The sequence below is a fragment of the Furipterus horrens genome, unplaced genomic scaffold (assembly GCF_987537825.1).
Source record: "Furipterus horrens unplaced genomic scaffold, mFurHor1.1.pri manual_scaffold_9, whole genome shotgun sequence".
Taxonomy (NCBI): Eukaryota; Metazoa; Chordata; class Mammalia; order Chiroptera; family Furipteridae; genus Furipterus; species Furipterus horrens.
Window position 1 is genome coordinate 58,345,507 of NW_028327179.1, and position 21,215 is coordinate 58,366,721.

The following is a 21,215-nucleotide window of genomic DNA, read 5'->3' on the forward strand; positions in this document are numbered from 1 at the left end:
CCACTGTTCTTTTTTACTGTCCCCGTAACATTGTCTTTTCCAGAATGTCACATAGTTGGAAACATACAGTATATAGTCTTTTCAGACTGGCTTCTTTTACTTAGTAATATACATTTAAGTTTCCTTTCTGTCCTTTCATGGCCTAATAGCTCATTTCTTTTTAGTACTAAAACATATTCCGTTGTCTGGTTACACCGCAGTTTATTTTTCCTTTTTGTATTTGTTTCAGGTATACAGCTTAGTGGTTAGATAATCATATACTTTACATAGTGTTCTCCTCGATATTTTCAGTACCCCAACTGGCACATATGTAGTTATCACAACATTATTGACTGTTTTCTATGCTTTACTTCCTTCCCCGAGAGTGTTTTGGGGGGGATGAGTTAAAGAGATGCAGGGACTAAGAACAAATTGGTAGTAGTACAGTTTATTTACCCACTGACATACCGAAGGACATCTTGGTTGCTTCCAGGTGGTGTCATTACAATTAGTTCCCAACTCACTCTCAAAAGTCTCCTAATGGACTCTGACTAGTGTGGTGCAGTTGGTTAGGCATTGTTGTGCAAAGTGAAGGGTCGCAGGTTCAATTCCCAGTCAGGAAACATGCTTAGGTTTCAGTTTGGTCTCCAGTCGGTATGCCTCTTAGAGACAACCATCAATGTTTCTTTCTTACATCAATGTTTCTCTTCCTCTGTTTCTCCCTCCCTTCCCCTGTCTCTAAAAGTAAAAAAAAAAAAAATTTTTTTAATCCTCCACTGGAACAATGCATCATATAGATTCTTTACTTAGGCACACAGCCTTGTTATTCATGGTGTTATAGAGATTCAGGGACATGAATGTGAAGAGAAACTCAGACTTCCCTGTCACCTCTCCCACAGCCTGTCCATAGTTGGAGGAGGGAAGACAGAGCCAGGAGCAGAAGACCAAGCAGCATGGGGACCAGGTCATGAACAAAGGAGGTAAGAGGAGGAGGAGGGAGCCAGTTACAAAAAAAGGATAGAGAAATCATTTTTCTATCATTTTTCAAGGATTACTGAGGAAAGCTGGACGAATGAAATGTTTTTCCACTTCTCCGTGCTTGATAAAATTCAACCTTCATATGCACAACATTGTACTGCAGTTAAACCCATAATAAAATTGTGAAATTCTTCCAGGCATAATTAAAGTTTAAAATAAGTTATCTGAAGTTTCCACAAGGAGAGAATAAAATTAAATGAGCACACATAAGGTCAAGTAAAAGAAAAAGGTCACATAGCCAGAGTTTTACATGAAATATATTAGGAATTAATTCCTAATTTTAGGTCCAATGTTTTGATGGTTGTCTGTGTTTACCTCTTTTTTTTTTTTTTTTTTTTTTTTGTGGTGGTGGTGGTGGTGGTGAGATTGCTTAAGATCTACTCTCTTACTGAATTTCAAGTATACAATAACACAGTATAATTTCCCCATGTCCCCACCCTGCCAGCCCCTGGTAGCCACCTTTCTAATCGCTACCTTCCATTTCAATAGTTTGCCTTTATTTTTTTAAACATTCTACATATAAATGAAATCATACAGTATTTGTCTTCCTCTGTCTGGCTTATCTCAACTAAGACAATGCCCTCCAGGTCCATCCATGTTGCCACAGAGGCATAATTTCTTTCTTTCTCATAGCTGGCTACTATTCCATTGTGTATATATAGCACATCTTCTTCATATGTTCATCTCTCAACAGACAGAGGTTGTTTACACATCTTGACTATTGTAAATCACGCTGCATGAACATGCTAGGGCAGATATCCCTTTCATGATACTGGTTTTATATCCTTTGAAAATATACTCCAAAGTAGAATTGCTAAATCATGTGGTAATTCTATTTTTAATTTTTTTAGAAACCTCCATACTGTTTTCCACAATGGCTGCACCAATTTGCAATCCCACCAACAGTACACAGGGTTCCTTTTTCTCCACATCCACGCCAACACTTATCTCTTGTCTTTTAATGATAGCCATTCTAACAGGTGTGAGATGTGATATCTCATTGTGATTTTGATTTGCATTTCCCTAATAATTGGTGATGCTGAACATCTTTTCATACACTTCTTGGCCATTTTTATATCTTCCTTGGAAAAAATGTCTTTTCACGTCCTTTGCCCATTTTTAAATCTGATTATTTGGGTTTTCTTGTTTGTTTGTTTGTTTGTTTCACATATTTGTTTGTTTTTTAAGTCCTACATAGGACTCTAAGTGATTTTTCACTTAGCAGAACTGTAAATGAGAACTAGGCATTTTTACTATTATACATCAATCCTAAGTCCACTATACATATGAAACATCTGAAGAGTAATTCACTTTAATTTACTTACAGATATATACAAGATATTCTTTTGTCTTTCTAATGGTCCAAGTAGATAAATTCCTGGAATCCATTGCACTTAAATATTTCTGGGGGGACAGCAACAAGAAGTGGAATAGCCCAGTTAATAAGAAGGTGGTCTCTGGAGTCAGACTTTGGGTTTTGAATCCTGGTTCCACCAACTCAGTCTTCTCATCTGTAAAATGGGGATGTTTTTAGTAAATGCCTCATAGGACTGTTAAGATTGTTTGTGGAAAATAATATGTGTTGAATAAATGCTAAAGATGATGATGATAAAGATGATGATGATGATTTGTGATTAGTTGGTAGAGAAATAGAAATATCTGAGAATTTAAATATAAACTTGAAAACAAGTGCCAAAGGCATACCTTAGAAAATGGGTTCACTTCTGCTACTCTAATAACAACCTTGGAACTCATTTGTTCATTGTTCCCTTTACCACACACAGTGACAAAATTCTTTCTAAGTATTTTCTGTCTAATAGAATGTGATGTCCTTGAGAGAAGGGATTATTGACATGTCTTTGTATTCTGAAATATGGAAAGTAATCAATAACCATTTATTGACTGGGCACCTGCCCCATGGCCAGCACTGACTATGCCAGATGCTAAGGACACATGCCTGGCTCACTGTTGGAGTTTAGTGAAGGAAAAAGTTGATAATACAAAGTCAGAGAAAAATTTGGGGTTCTGTGTGCTACATATAAATAAATCCACTATTTTCTTTTAAAAAACGACAACAAACTCCCAAGTATCAACAACAGAATCTAAAAAATAAAACAAAAACAAACTAAGAAAATGACCAAAATAGGAACAGAATCATAGGTATGGGGACCATTTAGGGGTTATAATCTGGGAGGGGGAAGGGGGAGAAAGGGAGAAATGGTGCAGGGATTAAGAAGTATAATTGGTAGGTACAAAATAGAAAGGGGGATGTTAAGAATAGTACAGTAAAGGGTGAAGCCAAAGAACTTATATGCACATGGACATTACCTAAGGGGGATGGGATTGCTGGAGGGAAGGAAAATACAGAATGGAAGGGAGAAAAGGAAAAAGAAATTGGGGCAATTGTAACAGCATAATCAATAAAATATACTTTTAAAAAATTCCCAGTCAGGGCACATGCCAGGGTTACTGGTCAGGTTCCTGGTTGGGGGCGTGTGAGAAGCAACTGATAGATATTTCTCTCATATTGATGTTTTTCTCCCTTTCTCTTTCCCATCCCCTCTCTCTAAGAATAAATAAATAGACTTCCAGTCAAGATGGCAGCATAAGTAAAAATGGCTTGCCTCCTCACATACCACATCAAAATTAAAACTATCCTACAGAACAACCATCATTCAGAATGGCCAGAAATCAAGCTGAAAGAAAGTCCTACTACTATGAAATTAAAAAAGAAGCCACATTGAAACTGGTAGGAGGGGTAGTGGCATGGAATGAGCTAGTCCCACACCTATATGTGGTGAATGAAAATTGGAAGGGATATCTCAGTAGTGAAAGATCCCAGCCCCATACCAGGCCCACCAGCCCAGGGTTCCAGTGCCAGGAAAAGAAGTCTCCATAACTTCAGGCTTTCAAAGCCAGCGGGATAGAGGCTGTAGAGGACAGAAACTTCTGGAGTCTCAGGAAATTCCTCCTAATGAGGTCATGTGTGGACTTCATCAGACTCACTCCCTCTGACCTCCAGCACAGGAGTAGAAGATTGTAAGGCAGCAAAGATATATGGGGAGGAATTGAATTGTCTGTCATCTGAGTGAGAGCTGGGGGAGCAGCTTTCTCCCAGACAGAAGTGCTGAAGCCATTATTCCTTTTCTGAGCTCTTCCCTCAGAGACACAGAGTTGACAGGCAGCACCACATCTGAGACTCCATTAACCTATCTCACACTGTTTGTCCCACCCTTGTGATTCCCTATTCTCAGCACCTTTTTCATATGAATGGCTTGTCTTGCCTCATGCTTCAGATTTTCTAAATTCTCTCAAACAAGCAGCACCTGGCCTCAGCAAATAGCCCCAAGCCTGGCACTAGCAGGAGCCAGCCTTGGTTCACAGCTTGGCTTTGCCTGGCCACCTCCAAGCCCAGCAAAAGTAGCATATGCTGATCACTTTGTAGATTATCCTGGGTGACACCAGAAAAAACTCAAGTGGTGGCTGACTTTGGATGTGTCAACGACCATCAAGGCTCAACTACAAAAGGAGGGTGTACACAGCCCACATAGTGGGTACACCTCAAGTACCCAGCTTGGCTAATCAAGGAGGCTGTGCCACTGGACCCTATAGGACACTTATTGCATTAGGCCACTCTAACAAGCCTGGGAGAAATAGTAGTTCTACCTAATATATAGAAACAAACACAGCGAGGCTGCCAAAATGAGGAGATAAAGAAACATTGTCCAAATTAAAGAACAAAATTCTAGAAGAAGAAAACTTCAACAGCATAAAAAAGATCTAGTCAGAAACAAAAGGTACACTAATGTAAATAAAGAACAATTTACACAGAATCAACAACAGAGTGGAATCAAATCAGCGATTTGGGATATAAAGAAGTAAAAAACACCTAATCATAACAAGAAGAAGAAGAAAGAATCCAAAGAAATTAGAATAGTGTAAGGAGACTCTGAGATAACTTCAAGCATACTAACATTTGCATCATGGGGGTGCTGGAAGGAGAAGAGAGAGAGCAAGAAATTGGAAACATATTTGAAAAAGTAATGACAGAAAGCATTCCTAACATGATGAAGGAAATAGATATACAAGTCCAGAAAGCACAGAGAATCCAACAAGATGAACCCAAAGAGGCCCACACCAAGAAACATCATAAACAGGACTTCTGGCCAAGATGGAAGCCTAGACTGACACACGCATCTCCCTCCACAACTAAAAAGGAATACAACTACCAAAAAAACAGAAATAACCAGAAGTTCCAGAAAATAAAGCTACATGGAAGCCCAACATATGAAGTTATAAACAAGTGGAGCTCATCTGGATGGGTAGGAGGGGTGAAGCTGGAACAGAGAGGTCAAGTTGTGCTGGTGGTGGCAGGAGCAGCGGCAGCTGTGGTGAAGGAAGCAGGACAGCAGTAAGCACAGACATCCATGTTTAAGGGAAAGTGAGAAAGGCCTGGGGAGCACCCCTGGCTGCACACCAAACCTGTCAGCTCATGATTCCAATGCTGGGGAAGGCAGACCCCTATTGCCTTGGACTGTGAGGCTCAGAGGGCGTGAGGACAGAGGAAGAGACTCCTGGTCTCTACGTGGAGAGTAACAGCAGGAATCCGTCTTGGACCACGCCCCACACAAAGTGCCACAGTGTGGTGAGAAGGGTCACAGAGTTGTGACGAGTGCTCAGGGCTCTGCACCAGATAGCATAGGAGGTATGACAGCCCCACCCAAGAAGGAAAGATAAACAAAAATGGTCAGGATGGCAGGAATAATGATTGAAATACCAATCATGCAGCTAACCAAAAAGCAAATACGGGAATTAACCGATGAACAAATAGAAAATCTTTCTGAAGCTTAGTTCAGAGCTATAGTCATAAGGCAGCTTACAAAATTAACAAAAGATATTGAACAAGACGGGGAAGAAATGAAAGCTAGTCCTGCTGAAATGAACAAAAACATATACAAAACAAGTGGTGAGGAAACAAAAACCAGAGATCAAATCAACAAATCAGAACACAGAAAAGGAACAAAGAGTCAACTAGTGCAGAAAGAGAAAACAAAAAGTGAGGAATATGAGGAGAGGCTCAGAAACCTATTGGACAGCTATAAGCACACAAACATTAGAATTATAGGGTTGCCAGAAGGTGAAGAAGAAGAACTAGAAATTGAAAAATTATGTGAAAAAATAATGAAGCAGAACTTCCTGAACTTGGGGAAGGAAATAGACTTACAGGCCCAGGAAGCACAGAGAGTTCCAAAACAACTGGACCCAGGGAGAACCACACCAAGACACATTATAATCAAAATGTCAAAAGTTAAAGATAAAGAGAGAATCTTAAAAGCAGCAAGAGAGAAGAAAAGAATTGTGTACAAAGGGGTCCCAATTAGACTATCAGCTGATTTCTCAGAGGAGATTCTGCAGGCAAGAAGGAACTGGCAAGAAATACTCAAAGTAATGAAAAGCAAAAACCTACAGCCACAAATACTCTATCCAGGGAAGCTTTCATTCAGAATAGAAGGGCAGAGAAAGTGCTTCCAGGACAAAGTAAAACTGAAGGAGTTCATTAGACCCAAACCACTGTTATATGAACTGTTAAAGGGACTTGTTTAGAAGAAGGAGGATCAAAACTATGAACATTTAAATGAAAACTGTATCATAACAACCAACAACAGAAGCTAGGAAATTGAAACAAAGGCAAACTAAGTAGGCAACAAGAGTGGAAAAATAATTATAGGTATGGGGAACATATTGGGGGGGGGTCAGCCGAGAGGGGGAAGGGGGAAAAGGGAGGGAGATGATGCAAGAATTAAGTATAGTAGGAAGGAGTGAAGTAGACAGGAAGAGGTTGAGAAGAACTATGTGCACAACCACTGGGCATGGACTAAAAGGGGGGGACAACTGGAGGGAGAGGGGTCACTGGGTGGAGGGGAGCAGAGAGAAAAGAAATAGGGACAACTATAATAGCATAATCAATAAAACATATTAAAAAAGATATAGAAAGTTAGCATTAATAATCCCTTTTTATGAATTGTAGAAACCCTTTCCACTGACCTCCCCCCTATATGTTCCTCATACCTATAATTCTTTTTCTACTCTCTGCCCTTCTATTCTGAATAACAGCTTCCCTGGATAGAGTATTTGTGGCTGTAGGTTTTTGACTTTCATTTCTTTGAATATTTCTTGCCAATTCCTTCTTGCCAGCAGAGTCTCCTCTGAGAAATCAGCTGATAGTCTAATTGGGATCCCTTTGTACATGATTCTTTTCTTCTCCCTTGCTGCTTTTAAGATTCTCTCTTTATCTTTAATTTTTGACATTTTGATTATAATGTGTCTTGGTGTGGTTCTCCCTGGGTCCAGTTGTTTTGGAACTCTGTGCTTCCTGGACCTGTAAGTCTATTTCCTTCCCCAAGTTCAGGAAGTTCTGCTTCATTGTTTTTTCACATAATTTTTCAATTTCTAGTTCTTCTTCTTCACCTTCTGGCAACCCTATAATTCTAATGTTTGTGTGCTTATAGCTGTCCAATAGGTTTCTGAGCCTCTCCTCATATTCCTCACTTTTTGTTTTCTCTTTCTGCACTAGTTGACTGTTTGTTTCTTCCCTATGTTCCAATTTGTTGATTTGATCCCTGGTTTTCCTTCCCTCACCACTTGTTTTGTATATGTTTTGGTTCATTTCAGCAGGACTAGCCTACATTCCTTCCCCATCTTGATTAAGTCACGCTGTTATTTCTGTAAGCTCTCTTATAACAATAGCTCTGAACTTAGCCTCAGAAAGGTTATCTATCTATTCATCCATTAATTCATGTATTTGCTTTCTGGTCAGCTGCATGATTGGGATCTCTACATTATCCCTGCCATCCTGGCAGTTTTTTGCTTCCTGGGCAGGGCTGTCAAACCTCCTATCTTATAGGGGGCGGAGCCCCATATACTCTTCACTACCGGGTGACTCTTCTCACCACACTGTTGCACTTTGTGTGGGGGCAGGGGTCCAATATGGATTTTTGCTGTTCTCTCTCTGCTGAGAGACCAGAAGCCTCCTCCTCCATCCCATGCCATCTGGGCCTCACAGTCCGAGGCAATGGGGGGTCTGCCTTCCCCTGCATTGGAATCGCGAGCTGATGGGTTTGATCTGCAGCTAGAAGTGCTCCCAGGCGCTTCTCGCCTCCCCTTAAATATGGGTGTCTGTGCTTACCGCAGCCCCACCGTCCATCACTGCTGCTGCCACCACCAGCACAGCTTGACCTCTCTGTCCCAGCTTCGCCCCTCCTACCTGTCCAGACGAGCTCCACTTGTTTATAACTTCATATGTTGGACTTCCATGTAGCTTTATTTTCTGGAAATTCTGGTTATTTCTGGTTTTTCGGTAGTTGTAGTCCTTCTTAGTTGTGGAGGTAGATGGAGCGTGTCAGTCTAGGCCTCCATCTTGGCTGGAAGTCTAACTTTCTATATCTTGCCAAGCATACTCTATCTTCCCCTATAACATCCTAATGTTAATAAATTTTTATTTAATTTCATCTAGATTTACAGACACTGTTATTACTACATAATTATAACTAGAATATGGAGTTGTTTATAATATAGTACTTGAAGAATTTTTATTGAATTTCATTCATTTATTTAGTAAATATTTATTAATGATTATATTCAGTAAGGATAAAACAGTTAACCAGGACATACAGTCCATACCTCAAGGAATTACAGAATAGTAAGAAATGTAGAAAAACAGGCTTTATAATATAATATGGTGAAGACAACTAACCCAGACTTAGATCAGAAATAACTTCCAAAGGAAGTACATCTAAAATAGGTAGTCTTTAGCAGAAGGATAGCCTACATTTCTAGGCAGAGGAAAAACTGTGTGGCAAAGGCAAAATGGCTATGTGTAAGTGAAGGGTATCAAGAAATGAGGCCAGAAAGGTGAGCAGGAGCCAGATCACACATGGCATTTGGTATAGGTATACCCTGTATACTATGATACTTTTATAACATGGTTTCATTCCTACATGGTTAGAGAATTGAGGGCCCACTCCCGTATAACACGGTACTTCTATAACATGGTTTTGCTCTAACATGGTTAGAGAATTGGCAAAAACTCCCATATAACATAAAATTCGGGAAATCCCCATACAATACTGAATGTGATAAAAGCTTTTAAGAGAAAAAGATAACTCATTTAAAATTTGTCATTCAAGCCCATACACCATACCAGATTTGCCTGTAGAATTTTAAAATTAATCAGAATTTTAAACCCATTTTGTTCATGGAGTATTAATTACACTTTAAAACTTTTATTGTTTTTCTTTTTGCTACATTACATATACATATATTAAATTTTGGGGGGTGAGTAATATCCAACCTTTTTTAAAGAAATGGTAATTTTGTTTTTATTTTTGTGAATTAATTTGTAGCCCTGAACTATGCTTGGCAGGAATAAAAAGACTACCTCTTAGAAGACATCTGATCTTGCTGGAACAAAAATTACAGACTTTGAATCGGCTTGAAAAGGGTGAAAAAATACCATATGTCGCAAAACCTTGGATTTAAATAAATCTAAAATAACACATTTTTTGCAAAAAAGTAGAGCATAGAAATTAAGAAAATGCTAAAGAAAGTTCAGAGGATGAGGATATCTTGTCAAAAAAAAACAACGCGTTCAGTAAATGAAGCTTAGTAGTGATCACGAAGAAAACATTACTTAATTCGTATTAATATGTAATACTTTCGATGAAAATTTTTTTAATAAAGATATTTCTCTTAATTATAAAAATATAATAGTATGTTTTTTTTTTTAATTTTTGGAACCCAGCCTCCCATTTTGTACTAGTTCTTTGTTGCATATAACATAGATTCACATAACACGGCATTTGTTAGGAACCTAACAACCGTGTTATACAGGGGTTACCTGTAATATGTAAAGGCATTTGAGCTGATCAAAGATGGCAGAGGAGTAAGTGGAGTAAGTGGAAGCTACACTACAGTAGTCCCTCTCTATATTGTGGTTCACTTGTTGTGGCCTCACTATATTGCAGGATTTTAAAAAATATTATATTTAATTATTTATCATGGATTTATCGTTATATCACGTGATTTTGCAGTATACATGTGTTGTTAAAGTTATGTAGGTTTAAGAGTGTAGAATATGTTTAAGAACATAAGTAGTGTTTTTATAAAAGTGTGAAAAAGGTTAATAGGGAGTGGGGAAGGTTAATAAGGGACTGGAAACGGTTTATAAATGTGTGAGAAGGGTTTATAAAGCCTTAAAATATATATAAATACTAAAATAAATGTAAGGTTCCTACTTTGGGGATTTTCACCTATCTCAGGGGGTTCTAGAACATAATACCCATGATAAATGAGGGAATACTGTAACCTCTCCCAGGACCAATCTGGAATTACAACTGAATTGCAGAGAAATCATCCTGAATAACTAACTGAACACGCTGGAGAGAAGCCTTATAAGCAAGGACCAAAAAAAACTACTTCACCACAAGACTGGTAGGGAGCATGCAGGAGGAGAGAGAGGGCTGCCTGAGCTCCTACGGGCTGTAGCTGAAGTGCCAGAAGGGTATTTCAGTTGGCCAAGGGGCTCCCCCTGAGAAGTGGGTCTGAGCCTGAAGTTGGGCTCCCCAGCCTACAGCACCAGTGCCAGAAAGGAACTCAGATAACATCCAGTTGTGAAAAGCAGCAGGGTTTCTGTCTGTCAGGGAGAGACAGCTGAAGATACAGCAAGCCTCTTAAAGGACCAACACACAAAATTTCCTTGGAAGTCATTTACCCTATGCTCCAGTAGAGGGAGGACAGAGTGGATCAGAGATGCTTGAGGAGAGTCCAGGGTTGGTGGCTCTGAAGAGAGAACTAAAAGAGCAGCCACCAGGAGCCCTATGTTGAGTCATTCCCCATACTGCAGGAGCCATCTTTTTCCTGCAGAGCACTCCCCTCCAAGTGGCATCAGCCTGAGGGGAAGAAATAGCCCCACCAGTAGGAATTACTCTGCCTGGCTATTTACAGCTTGGTTAGTTTAACAGCTGATTAGTTTAACAACTAAGGTGGGAAATACAAAGAAGCAGCCAAAATGGGAAACAAAGATACAGACCCCATTGAAAGAATAAGAAAATTGCCCAGAAGAACTAAATGAGAGGGAGGCAAGCAATTTATCAAACAGAGTTTAGAGTAATGATTATAAGAATACTTAACAGCATGAAAAAGACACAAAAACCATTTTAAAAAATCAGAAATAAAGAATGTAATATCTTAAATAAATAATACACTGGAAAGAATAAATAGTAGGTTAGATGAAGCAGAGGATAGAATCAGTGATTTGGAAGAAAAGGTAGGAAAAATACCCAGGCAGAGCAGCAAAAAGAAAAAAGAATTAAAAAATGAGGAGAGCTTAAGAAATATTTTGGACAACATGAAGCATGACAACATCCACATCATGGGAGTACCAGAAGGAGAAGAGAGTGAGCAAGGAATCAAGAACCTAGTTGGAGCAATAATGACTGAAAACGTCCTTAATCTGGTGAAGGAAAAAGTCACACAAGTCCAGGAAGCTCAGAGTCCCAAACAAGGTGTGCTAACGAGGCCTGTACTGAGACACATCATAATTAAAATGACAAGGCTTAGGGCAAGGAGAGAACCCTTAAAGCCACAAGAGAAAAGCAGGTAGTTACCTGCAAGGGAACACCAATTAGACTGGCATCTGATTTCTCAACAGAAACATTTCAAACCAGAAGGGAGAGTCATGAAATATTCAAGGTGATGAAAAAACAAGAACCTACAACCAAGGCTACTTTACCCAGCAAGGCTATCATTTAAAAATCAAAGAAGAAATAAGGAGCTTCCCAGACAAGAAAAAGCTAAATGAACTTGTTAACACCGAACTGGTACTGTAGCAAATGTTAAAGGTCTTGCTTTAAGAAGAATAAGAGAAAAAGAAAGAAAAAAGAAAAACAGAAGAAAACAGTCTAACAATAAAATGGCACTAAATAAGTGTCTATCAAAAATCACCTTAAATGTAAATGGCTTAAATGCCCCAACCAAAAGACATAGGGTAGCTGACTGGATAAGAAAACAAGAGATCTCCAAGAGATCCATCTCAGATCGAAAGACGCACAAAGACTAAATGTAAAGGGACGGAAAATGACATTTCATGCAAATGGGAAAGAAAAAGAAATCTGGGGTAGCAGTAGTAATATCTGACAAAATAGACTTTGAAACCAAGGCCATAGTAATAAACAAAGAAGGACACTAAATAATGATGAAGAGAACAATCCCATAAGAGGATATAACCCTAGTAAACAATTATGCACCCAACATAAGAGCACCTAAATACGTAAAGCAAATCTTGATGGACAAAAAGAGAGATCAACAAAATACAGTCATAGTCAGGGACTTAAAAACCCTGTTGACTTCAATGGATAAATCTTCAGGGAAGAAAATCAACAAGGAAACAGTGGCCTTAAACAACACAGTAGACCAAACGGACTTAACTGATATCTTCAGAGTATTTCACCCCAAAGCAGCAGAATATACATACTTTTCAAGTGCACACAGAACATTTCCTAAGATAGACCACATGTTAGGACACAAAACAAGTCTCAATAAATTTAAGAAGATTAAAATCATATCAAGCATCTTCTCTGACCACAATGCTATGAAACTAGAAATCAATCATAAGAAGAACACTGAAAAACATGCAAATATGGAAGCTAAATAACATGTCATTAGACAATGAATGGGTCAACAACGAGATCAAGGAAGAAATCAAAAGCTACATGGAAACAAATGAAAATGAGGACACAACAATCCAAAATCTGTGGGACACTGGGAAAGCAATCCCAAGAAGAAAATTCATAGCATTACAGGCCTATCTCAAAAAAAAAAAAAAAAACAAAACAAAAAAAAAAAAAAACAAGTAAAAGCTCAAATAAACAATCTAACTTTACACTTAAAGAAACTTGAAGAATAACAACAAAGCCCAAAATGAGTAGAAGGAAGGAAATAATAAAGAGCAGAAATAAACCAAACAGATCTAAAAAAAAAAAAAAAAAAAACAAAGATCAATGAATTCAAGAGCTAATTCTTTGAAAAGATAAACAAGATTGGTAAACCTTTAACCAGACTCATCAAGAAATAAAAAGGAAAGGTCCTAAATAAATAAAATCAGAAATGAAAGAGGAGAAATAACAACTTACACCAAAGAAATAAAAATGACTGTAAGAAAATACTATGAACAACCAACCATATGTCAACAAACTGGACAACTAGGATGAAATGGAGAAATCCCCAGAAACATACAGTCTTCCAAAACTAAATAAGGAAGAATCAGAAAATCTGAATAGATAGATTATATCCAGCAAACTGGAGCAGTAATCAAAAATCCCCCAACAAACAAAAGCCCTGGATCAGATGGCTTCACAAGTGAATTTTACCAAACATTCCAAGAAGAACTAACATCTCTGCTTCTCAAACAATCTAAAAGAATGCAAGAGAAGAGAAGGCTCTCAAACTCATTTTATGAAGCCAGCATTATCCCAACTCCAAAACCAGACAAAGACATTACAAAGAAAGAAAATCATAGCTAATATCCCTGATGAACAAAGTATTAGCAAACCAAATACAGGAATGCATCAAAAAAAAAATCATACACCATGATCAAGTGGGATTTATTCTGGAAATGCAAGCTTGGTACAACATTTACAAATCAATAAATATGATCCACCACATAAACAAAATGAAAAATAAAAACCACATAATCATACCCACAGATGCAGAAAAAGCATTTGATAAAATCCAGCACCCATTTATGATAAAAACACTCCACGACATGCGCATAGAGGAAACATACCTAAACATAATAAAGGCCATATATGACAAATCCACTGCCAGCATCATACTCAATGGGCTAAAACAATATGTGTTCCCCTTAAGATCAGGAACAATACAGGGATGTCCACTTTCACCTCTCTTACTCAATATAGTACTGGAAGTCCTAGTCACAGCAATCAAACAAGTAGAAGAAATAAAAGGCATCCAATTTGGAAAGGAAGAAGTAAAACCGTCTTTATTTGCCATTGACATGATACTGTAGAGAGTCCCAAAGATTCCACCAAGAAACTTCTAGAACTGATAAATGATTTCAGCAAAGTAGCAGAATACAAAATTAATGTCCAGAAATCAGTTGGCTTTTTACATGCCAATAACAAACTAACAGAAAGGGAAGTTAAGAAAAAATCCCATTCACAATTGCTTCAAAAAGAATAAAATATGTAGAAATAAACCTAACCAAAGATGTAAAAGACCTGTACATGGAAAATTATAAGACATTGAAGAAAATGAAGAAGATACAAATATGAGGAAGCACATACACTGTTCATGGATAAGAAGAATTAACATCGTTAAAATGTTCATACTACCCAAAGCACTATATAGATTCAACACAATTTCTATCAAGATTCCAATGACATATTTCACAGATCTAGAACAAGTAGTCCAAAAGTTTATATGGAACCACAAAAGGCCCTGAACATCAACAGTGATCCTGAGAAAGAAGAACAAAGTTGGAGGAATCAGGCTACCAATAACAAACTATATTACAAGGCCATAGTAATCAAAACAACATGGTACTGGCATAAAAACAGACACATAGATCAATGGAACAGAAGAGGGAGCCCAGAAATAAACCCACACCTTTATATTCAATTAACATTCAACACAGGAAGCAAGCACATAAAATGGGCCAAAGATAGTCTATTCAATAAACGGTTTTGGGAAAGTGGACAGATACATGCAGATAAAATGAAACTAGACCACCTTCTTACATCACACACAAGAATAAATTCAAAATAGATTAAACACTTAAATGTTAGACCTGAAACCATAAAAATCCTAGAAGAAAACATATGTAGCAAAATCTTGGACATTGCTCATAGCAATATTTTTGCTGATTTATCTCCTCAGGCAAGGGAAACAAAAGAAAAAAATAAATGCGACTACATCAGACTAAAAATTTTTTGCACAGCTAAGGAAATCATCAACAAAATTTTTAAAACCCCACAGAATGGGAGAACATATGCACCAAAACAGCTGCTAGGGAGTGGATATCCAAAATGTATAAAGTACTTACCAACTCAACACCAAAATACAAACAACCCAATTAAAATGTGGGCAAAAGACCACTTCTCCAAAGAGAACACACAGATGGCCAATAGGCATGCGAAAAGATGCTCAACGTCACTAATCATCAGAGAAATGCAAATTAAGACCACAAGGAGATACCATCTTACACCTGTCAGAATGGCTATCATCAATAAATCAACAAACAGGAAGTGGTGGTGATCATGTGGAGAAAAGGGGACACTTGTGCACTGTGTGTGGGAATGCAGACTGGCACAGCCATTGTGGAAAGATCCATTAAAAATAGATCTGCCTTTTGACCCAGTGATCCCACTTCTGGGAATATATCCAAAGGAACCCAAAACACTAATTCAAAAGAATATGAGCACTCCTATGTTCACTGCACCGTTATTTACAAATGCCAAAATACGGAAGCATCCCAAGCGGTACTCAGCTGTGAAAAAGAAGAAAATTTTACCCTTGTGACAGCATGGATGGACCTGGAGAACATTATGCTGAGTGAAATAAGTCAGTCTGAGAAAGACAAATAACATATAGTTTTACTCATATGTGGAGTCTAATGAACAAACTGAGCTAACAAGCAAAACAGACACTCATAGATGGAGAACAGATGGCCTCTTGCAGGGTGGGGGGGAGGTTAGGGGGTTGAGGGATTGACCAGAAAGAAGTAAGGACTCATGGACATGGACAAGTGTGGTATTGCTGGGGGAGAAGGGTATAAGGGGACTAAATGGTAATGGAAAAAAATACGGTAAAGATTAAATTTTCAAAAAGGAATAAAAATAGGAAAAGTATGTGTCTATTCGTTTCACTTTTTATTCAATCCCAGTGATTTCCCAGCTTTGCTTTCTCCCACCTTCCTACTCTATCACCAATTGAGTAGGAATCCTTAAGCCTCCTCCTTTGCTTGCCTTGTATAAATGAAAAAGTGCCATTTTCTGGAGCACTTTCTCTATCTGTTGAGATTTTGCTTCCCAGCAATTGCCCTCAATTTGGCTCAAATTTCATAAAAACTCCCTACAGGTTTAACGTTTCCTAAATTGATAAGCCAGTGAGCGAAAAGCCCGGACAGCAGGCAGGAAGCAACGGTGACTGCCCTCATCGCCACCATTTACACGCTCCACGCTCAGGCGCAGCCGCCCAACTGACACGGACTCACACTGATCAGACTCCGCCCCCCGCCCTCAAACCGGAAGGAGTTCTGGGATCTTCTAGTGCTCAGCGGCCTTCTGGTTACCTCGGTGATGTCTTGGGTTCATGCAGCAACTTTGGTCTCGGGTGGTGGAACGGAGGGGGACGTGTTTGATGAGGAAGCGGACGAGTCGCTACTGGTGCAGCGGGAATGGCGCAGCCACATGCAGAGACGAGTCAAAGTAAAGCTGGTGGAGGGCGCGGAACGGGGTGGTCCTTTGGTATGCTGGGTTGTAAGGAGAGAGGTTCGGGGCTGTGAAGAGGCTCAACGGACCGGAGATAGAGGACAAAGTGGCCCTGCTTGGCCCGGCGCTGCCTCCCTCCGCGTGGCCGCCCAGGGGGACCCGCATCCTGCTAAGGTTACCAGTGGGTTACTTGAAGGCCTGTGAAACCGCCGGGCGCATTCGTGGAGCGCCGGCTGAGTGGATAGATCCTGGGTCCCACCAAAGTAAACTGTCTAAACTTTGAAGAGATTGCAGTTTGATGAGGCTTGCGCGCAGGGCGGGGGTGGGTGGGGGGGTACACTTACTGTACTAATTATGGCTGTCAGAGGCCATGATCACAGTTTACAGGGTTGCTTGAATGGGTGAGGAACCTAAAGTTAGGGGTGGTAGTAATCAGTGTATGTGGAAGAAGTGAATGTAGGGATGTTGTCTAAGGATAATAAGGGAAAGCTAATATGGAATACTGGTGGCTAGGTAAGGAAGTATTAAAGTTGATTTCTTTTTTGTTAGGTGTGTTTTATCCATCTCTAATTTGTCTCACTATTCATTGAGACTAAGCTTAATACTATACACCCAATTTCCAGGTCGAGCACTCAGAGCTTAGTTCAGGACCAAACGGTAAGGTCCACTACCACTTAATATCCTTGCCAGCGATTAAATTGTCCTAAGCCTACTTTTGTTTAATGTTTCAGTAAAATAATTGCTTAGCCCACAGCCATGTTGTCAGTTTCAGAAATGCTTTATGTGAGAATGGGGTATCTTTTGATTGAGCACCTTATGAGCGCTGTGGCACCAAAGGAGATACAGGACAGAAAATCCCTGCCCATGGTGAATTTGTAGTTTAGTTGAATTTTGGTATCAAGCAAAATTTCTAAAGCCAGATTTCTTATTTTCCTTTTGCTAAACCAATTTCCTCTCTCCCTACTTCAGCTAACTATCCAAAACCTTTGATAATCCTACTTACTGCCTTGTCTCCTCACCTCGCCACACCAATCCAATCAGTGGCAAAAAGCCAGACATGTAATTCTCCATGTATTCTTTCTGTGCAGTCATTGCTAATGTAGGATTTTTAATGGGATAAACAAATAATACATTTTTATGAGAATTATAGTCTACTTTGTGTGGCTGTGCCATATATTTTAGAATCATTATGTTAAATAACACAGGAAAAGACTTGTGTTCATTGATTTTCTAAATTGATTTTATGACTTTCGAGAAAAACCAACGGTAGTCCACTTAATGTTAATTATAACTGTAGTTCTTCATTACTGATTTTTAGGAAGGCTATAGAGATGGGCTAGAGGCTGGCAAAGCAGTTACTCTTCAACAAGGCTTCAATCAAGGTTATAAAGAAGGTGCAGAAGTCATTATAAACTATGGACAGCTCAGAGGAACTTTGAGGTAATATTTAAAATTTAAATGCTGAGTCATTTTAACCTCAGTACTACTAGAGGATTTTTATAAAAGTATTATGTAAAAATAAAGTGTTTAAACTAAAATGCTTTTCCTAGTGTTAAATACACAAGAGTGCTGCAAAACATTAGAATAATAATATTGCCTTCAAAAAGTCAAGATTTAGTTCATTCATGTAATGTGTGAGCCAGGCGTCATTTATAGCAAAGAAAAAATAGGGAGGTGTATTTTTTTTTTTCTGCCTAAGTTATCACATGTCTATATCTCAAAGTAATTTAAAAGATCCTCAGGGTTTGAATAAAGCTTTTAGTTTTGAACATGTGGCAGAACACAGTGTAGCAGAGTTCCACACTAGATGTATATGATGAAAATTATAGCTGATAATAGAAAAATGATCCCATTTACTTTAGTACTGAACATTGAACACCTCTCAAGATTCCATAGCAATAATGGCATATATCAGAGCCAAGTGGTCTAATGGCACATGAAGCTAGAAGCATGACAGGATTATAATCTTTAAACTGCCCTCTATGGAGAAAATGATGCAAGAATCACTGATTTTTACCAGGGATAGAAAATAAAGTTAGCAAAAAAAAATCTTGTGTTTAAGGTTTTAGAAAATTCAATGGTCAGGAACCAGAATTTGTAGTCTACTACCATAGGAAAATGATCCGTTCATCTTTACATCAAGTTAATCTTTATTATAAACTTAGAAAGCTTATCGCATTTTTTTTTAAATCCTCACCCAAGGATATGTTTATTGAGTTTTTTAGAGAGAGAGGACGAGGGAGAAAGAGTGAAACATTGATTAGTAACCTCCCATATGCATCTTGACCAGAGGTCGAACCTGCAACCTAACCTGCAACCTAACCTGCAACCTAAGTGTTCCCTGACTGGGAATCGAACCCGCAAACCTTTTGGTGTAGGGGATGACACTCCAACCAACCGAGCCAGCTGGCTAAGGAAAAACATCATTATGTTTCACAACAACCATTTTATGTCATGATTATCTGAACAATTCGAATTTTTTTTTTTAAAGTACTATCTGTACTAGAAAAGCAAAGAAAAATATTTATTAGGACTAAAAGAATTTTAACCTTTTTCAAGAAAATTGTTAGTTAGCTGAGCAAACCGTGTCTACTTATAACAAAGTTGGGAATGTGAAGTTGCCTAAAAACTTTTTTTCTAACCTTCACTTTTGATGACAAGCAACTGCTGTATACCATTCAAACAATGTTTTTCTACCTTGGCTGCACCTTGATATCAGCTGGGCAGCTTTAAAAAATAACACCCCTAGAAATTCTGACTTAATTATTCTGAGGTATGACCTAGACCTTGATAGTTTTAAGAGCTCTCCAGGTGATTTTAATGTGCATGCAAGTTTAAGAATCACTAGTTAGAAGCAGTTTGCTTTCCTTAAAGGAGAAACTAATTTTTATGTTCTCTTTGTCAGTTATATCCCTCTTCAACAGAAGCTCCACAGCCATAGGGGAAAGTCTAAAATGAGGAAAAGTGGTTGTGGAGCTGTGAAGAAGAGGTTATGAATTAGGAACAGGTTATATGATTAAGTCCACTTGTTTAATTTGTTATTTTTAATCTTATTTACCGTTATTACTTTCCTGATTTTGACTTGCAGCATTATAATTCATTTGGTTTGCATGGTGTTATCTAGAAAAAAAACATGTAGGACTTAGCATCAAAAATTCTAAAAGCCTGTGATTGTTTAATTTTTTTCCTATTTAACTCTTGTTTATATTTTCATTCAGTGCTTTGCTCTCCTGGTGTCACCTTCATGATAATAGTTCAGCTTTGATCAGGAAAATAAATAATCTTCTGGATGCAGTTGACCAGTGTGAAGAATATGTGCTCAAACATCTGAAATCAGTCACCCCACAACCCCATGTTGTAGATTTATTGGACTCCATTCAGGATATGGATCTTTGTCATATAGCTCCAGCTGAGAAAAAGATTGATGAAGCTAAAGATGAAAGACTCTGTGAAAATAATGCTGACTGTAACAAAAACTGTAGCAAGAGTTTTAGCAGGGTAGATTATTCATCTTTAGAACATTGTGGAACACGGGAGCATGCATGTTCTGAAAATCCAAGCCTCACTTGGATTTTAGAACAAACAGCCAGTTTAGTAAAACAACTGGGAGTATCAGTAGACATATTACAGCACCTCAAACAACTATGAAAATTATCTTCTTTTCTAATGAAAATAATGTTCAGAACATTCCTTTAGAGCACTTTGTTTCTTAAAAAGTTTACCAAAATATGTACTGGTTTCTACATTGAACACTTTACTGTCCTTCATGGAAGTTTGAAAATCTTCAGAATTAACACTATTAAATATATTATAAACCTTTTTCCACTGTCAGTAGTAATTTTTATGTAGTTTAAGATATTCTCGGAAATTCCAGCTGTCATTGTCATCTTCAAATTTCTGATCAAAACCAAGCATTCTCAGACTCATTAGCAAAAGTGAATCAAACATTTTGTAAGGACCTAATCCTACTTTCTGTTTTGTCGCCATCATTGGCTAAGACCTTCTCCAGCTAATCAGACCAAAATTACCAAAAATAAAAGCTAACATTGTAAGTAGATATACATACATAAATATATATGGCTATGTTGGTCATATATTAAAATTAAAAGGCTGTAAGTGTAAGAAGCTAAAGAAATGTTCATAATGATGATTTAAAACATATAAATACTAAAATTAGTTTGTTTCATGTTAATTAAAAGTAAAAAACATACAATTCCTTGAAAAGTACAGAAAATATTTCATGCTCAAGTACTACTTCATTTTTTCCAAGTATTTAGGAGTTAGTACTGTTGCCTAAAAAATGTGACAGTTTATTATATCTAAACTATAGTTTTGCTTCATATCCACATAGGAATAAAACACTAAAACCACTAACTTGTAGCAATATTCTTAGTATGGCATAGATAAAATTGGGTACTGTTTTAGTACCTAAACATATAAAATCAGGAAAAGATTTTTCATCATTTTCATTGCCTGAAACATAAATTTATGTGAGGTACCAGACTTCTGAGGCACCCAAATAATTGCCCCTATTGATAGCCTTAATTGTTTTTTCACCAATATTTATATCTACCATCTATTCTAAAAGACATACTGAGATATAGAATCTGATAAAATATGTCTTTCAGAAGATTAAGAAAATGTAATACAATAATCTTACAACCTCCTCAAAGTTCACAGAACATTAAGGAA

General features: G+C 38.0%; 1 protein-coding gene across 1 annotated transcript; it reads left to right on the forward strand.

The window, feature by feature from the left end:
* Nucleotides 1-16,336: 16,336 nt before the first annotated feature.
* Nucleotides 16,337-20,343, forward strand: YAE1 (YAE1 maturation factor of ABCE1). Its single transcript, XM_090286752.1, has 3 exons — nucleotides 16,337-16,520; nucleotides 17,842-17,963; nucleotides 19,742-20,343. The coding sequence occupies exons 1-3, from the start codon at nucleotides 16,392-16,394 to the stop codon at nucleotides 20,169-20,171; spliced, it is 681 nt and encodes a 226-aa protein (XP_090142878.1). The 5' UTR covers nucleotides 16,337-16,391; the 3' UTR covers nucleotides 20,172-20,343.
* Nucleotides 20,344-21,215: the final 872 nt, after the last annotated feature.

Excerpts from the sequence above, each read along its gene's own strand:
- YAE1 (XM_090286752.1), top strand. The coding sequence starts at position 16,392 with ATGTCTTGGGTTCATGCAGCAACTTTGGTCTCGGGTGGTGGAACGGAG. Across the intron at positions 16,521-17,841 it reads ACATGCAGAGACGAGTCAAA|GAAGGCTATAGAGATGGGCT; the intron begins GTAAAGCTGGTG and ends ACTGATTTTTAG. Across the intron at positions 17,964-19,741 it reads CAGCTCAGAGGAACTTTGAG|TGCTTTGCTCTCCTGGTGTC; the intron begins GTAATATTTAAA and ends ATTTTCATTCAG.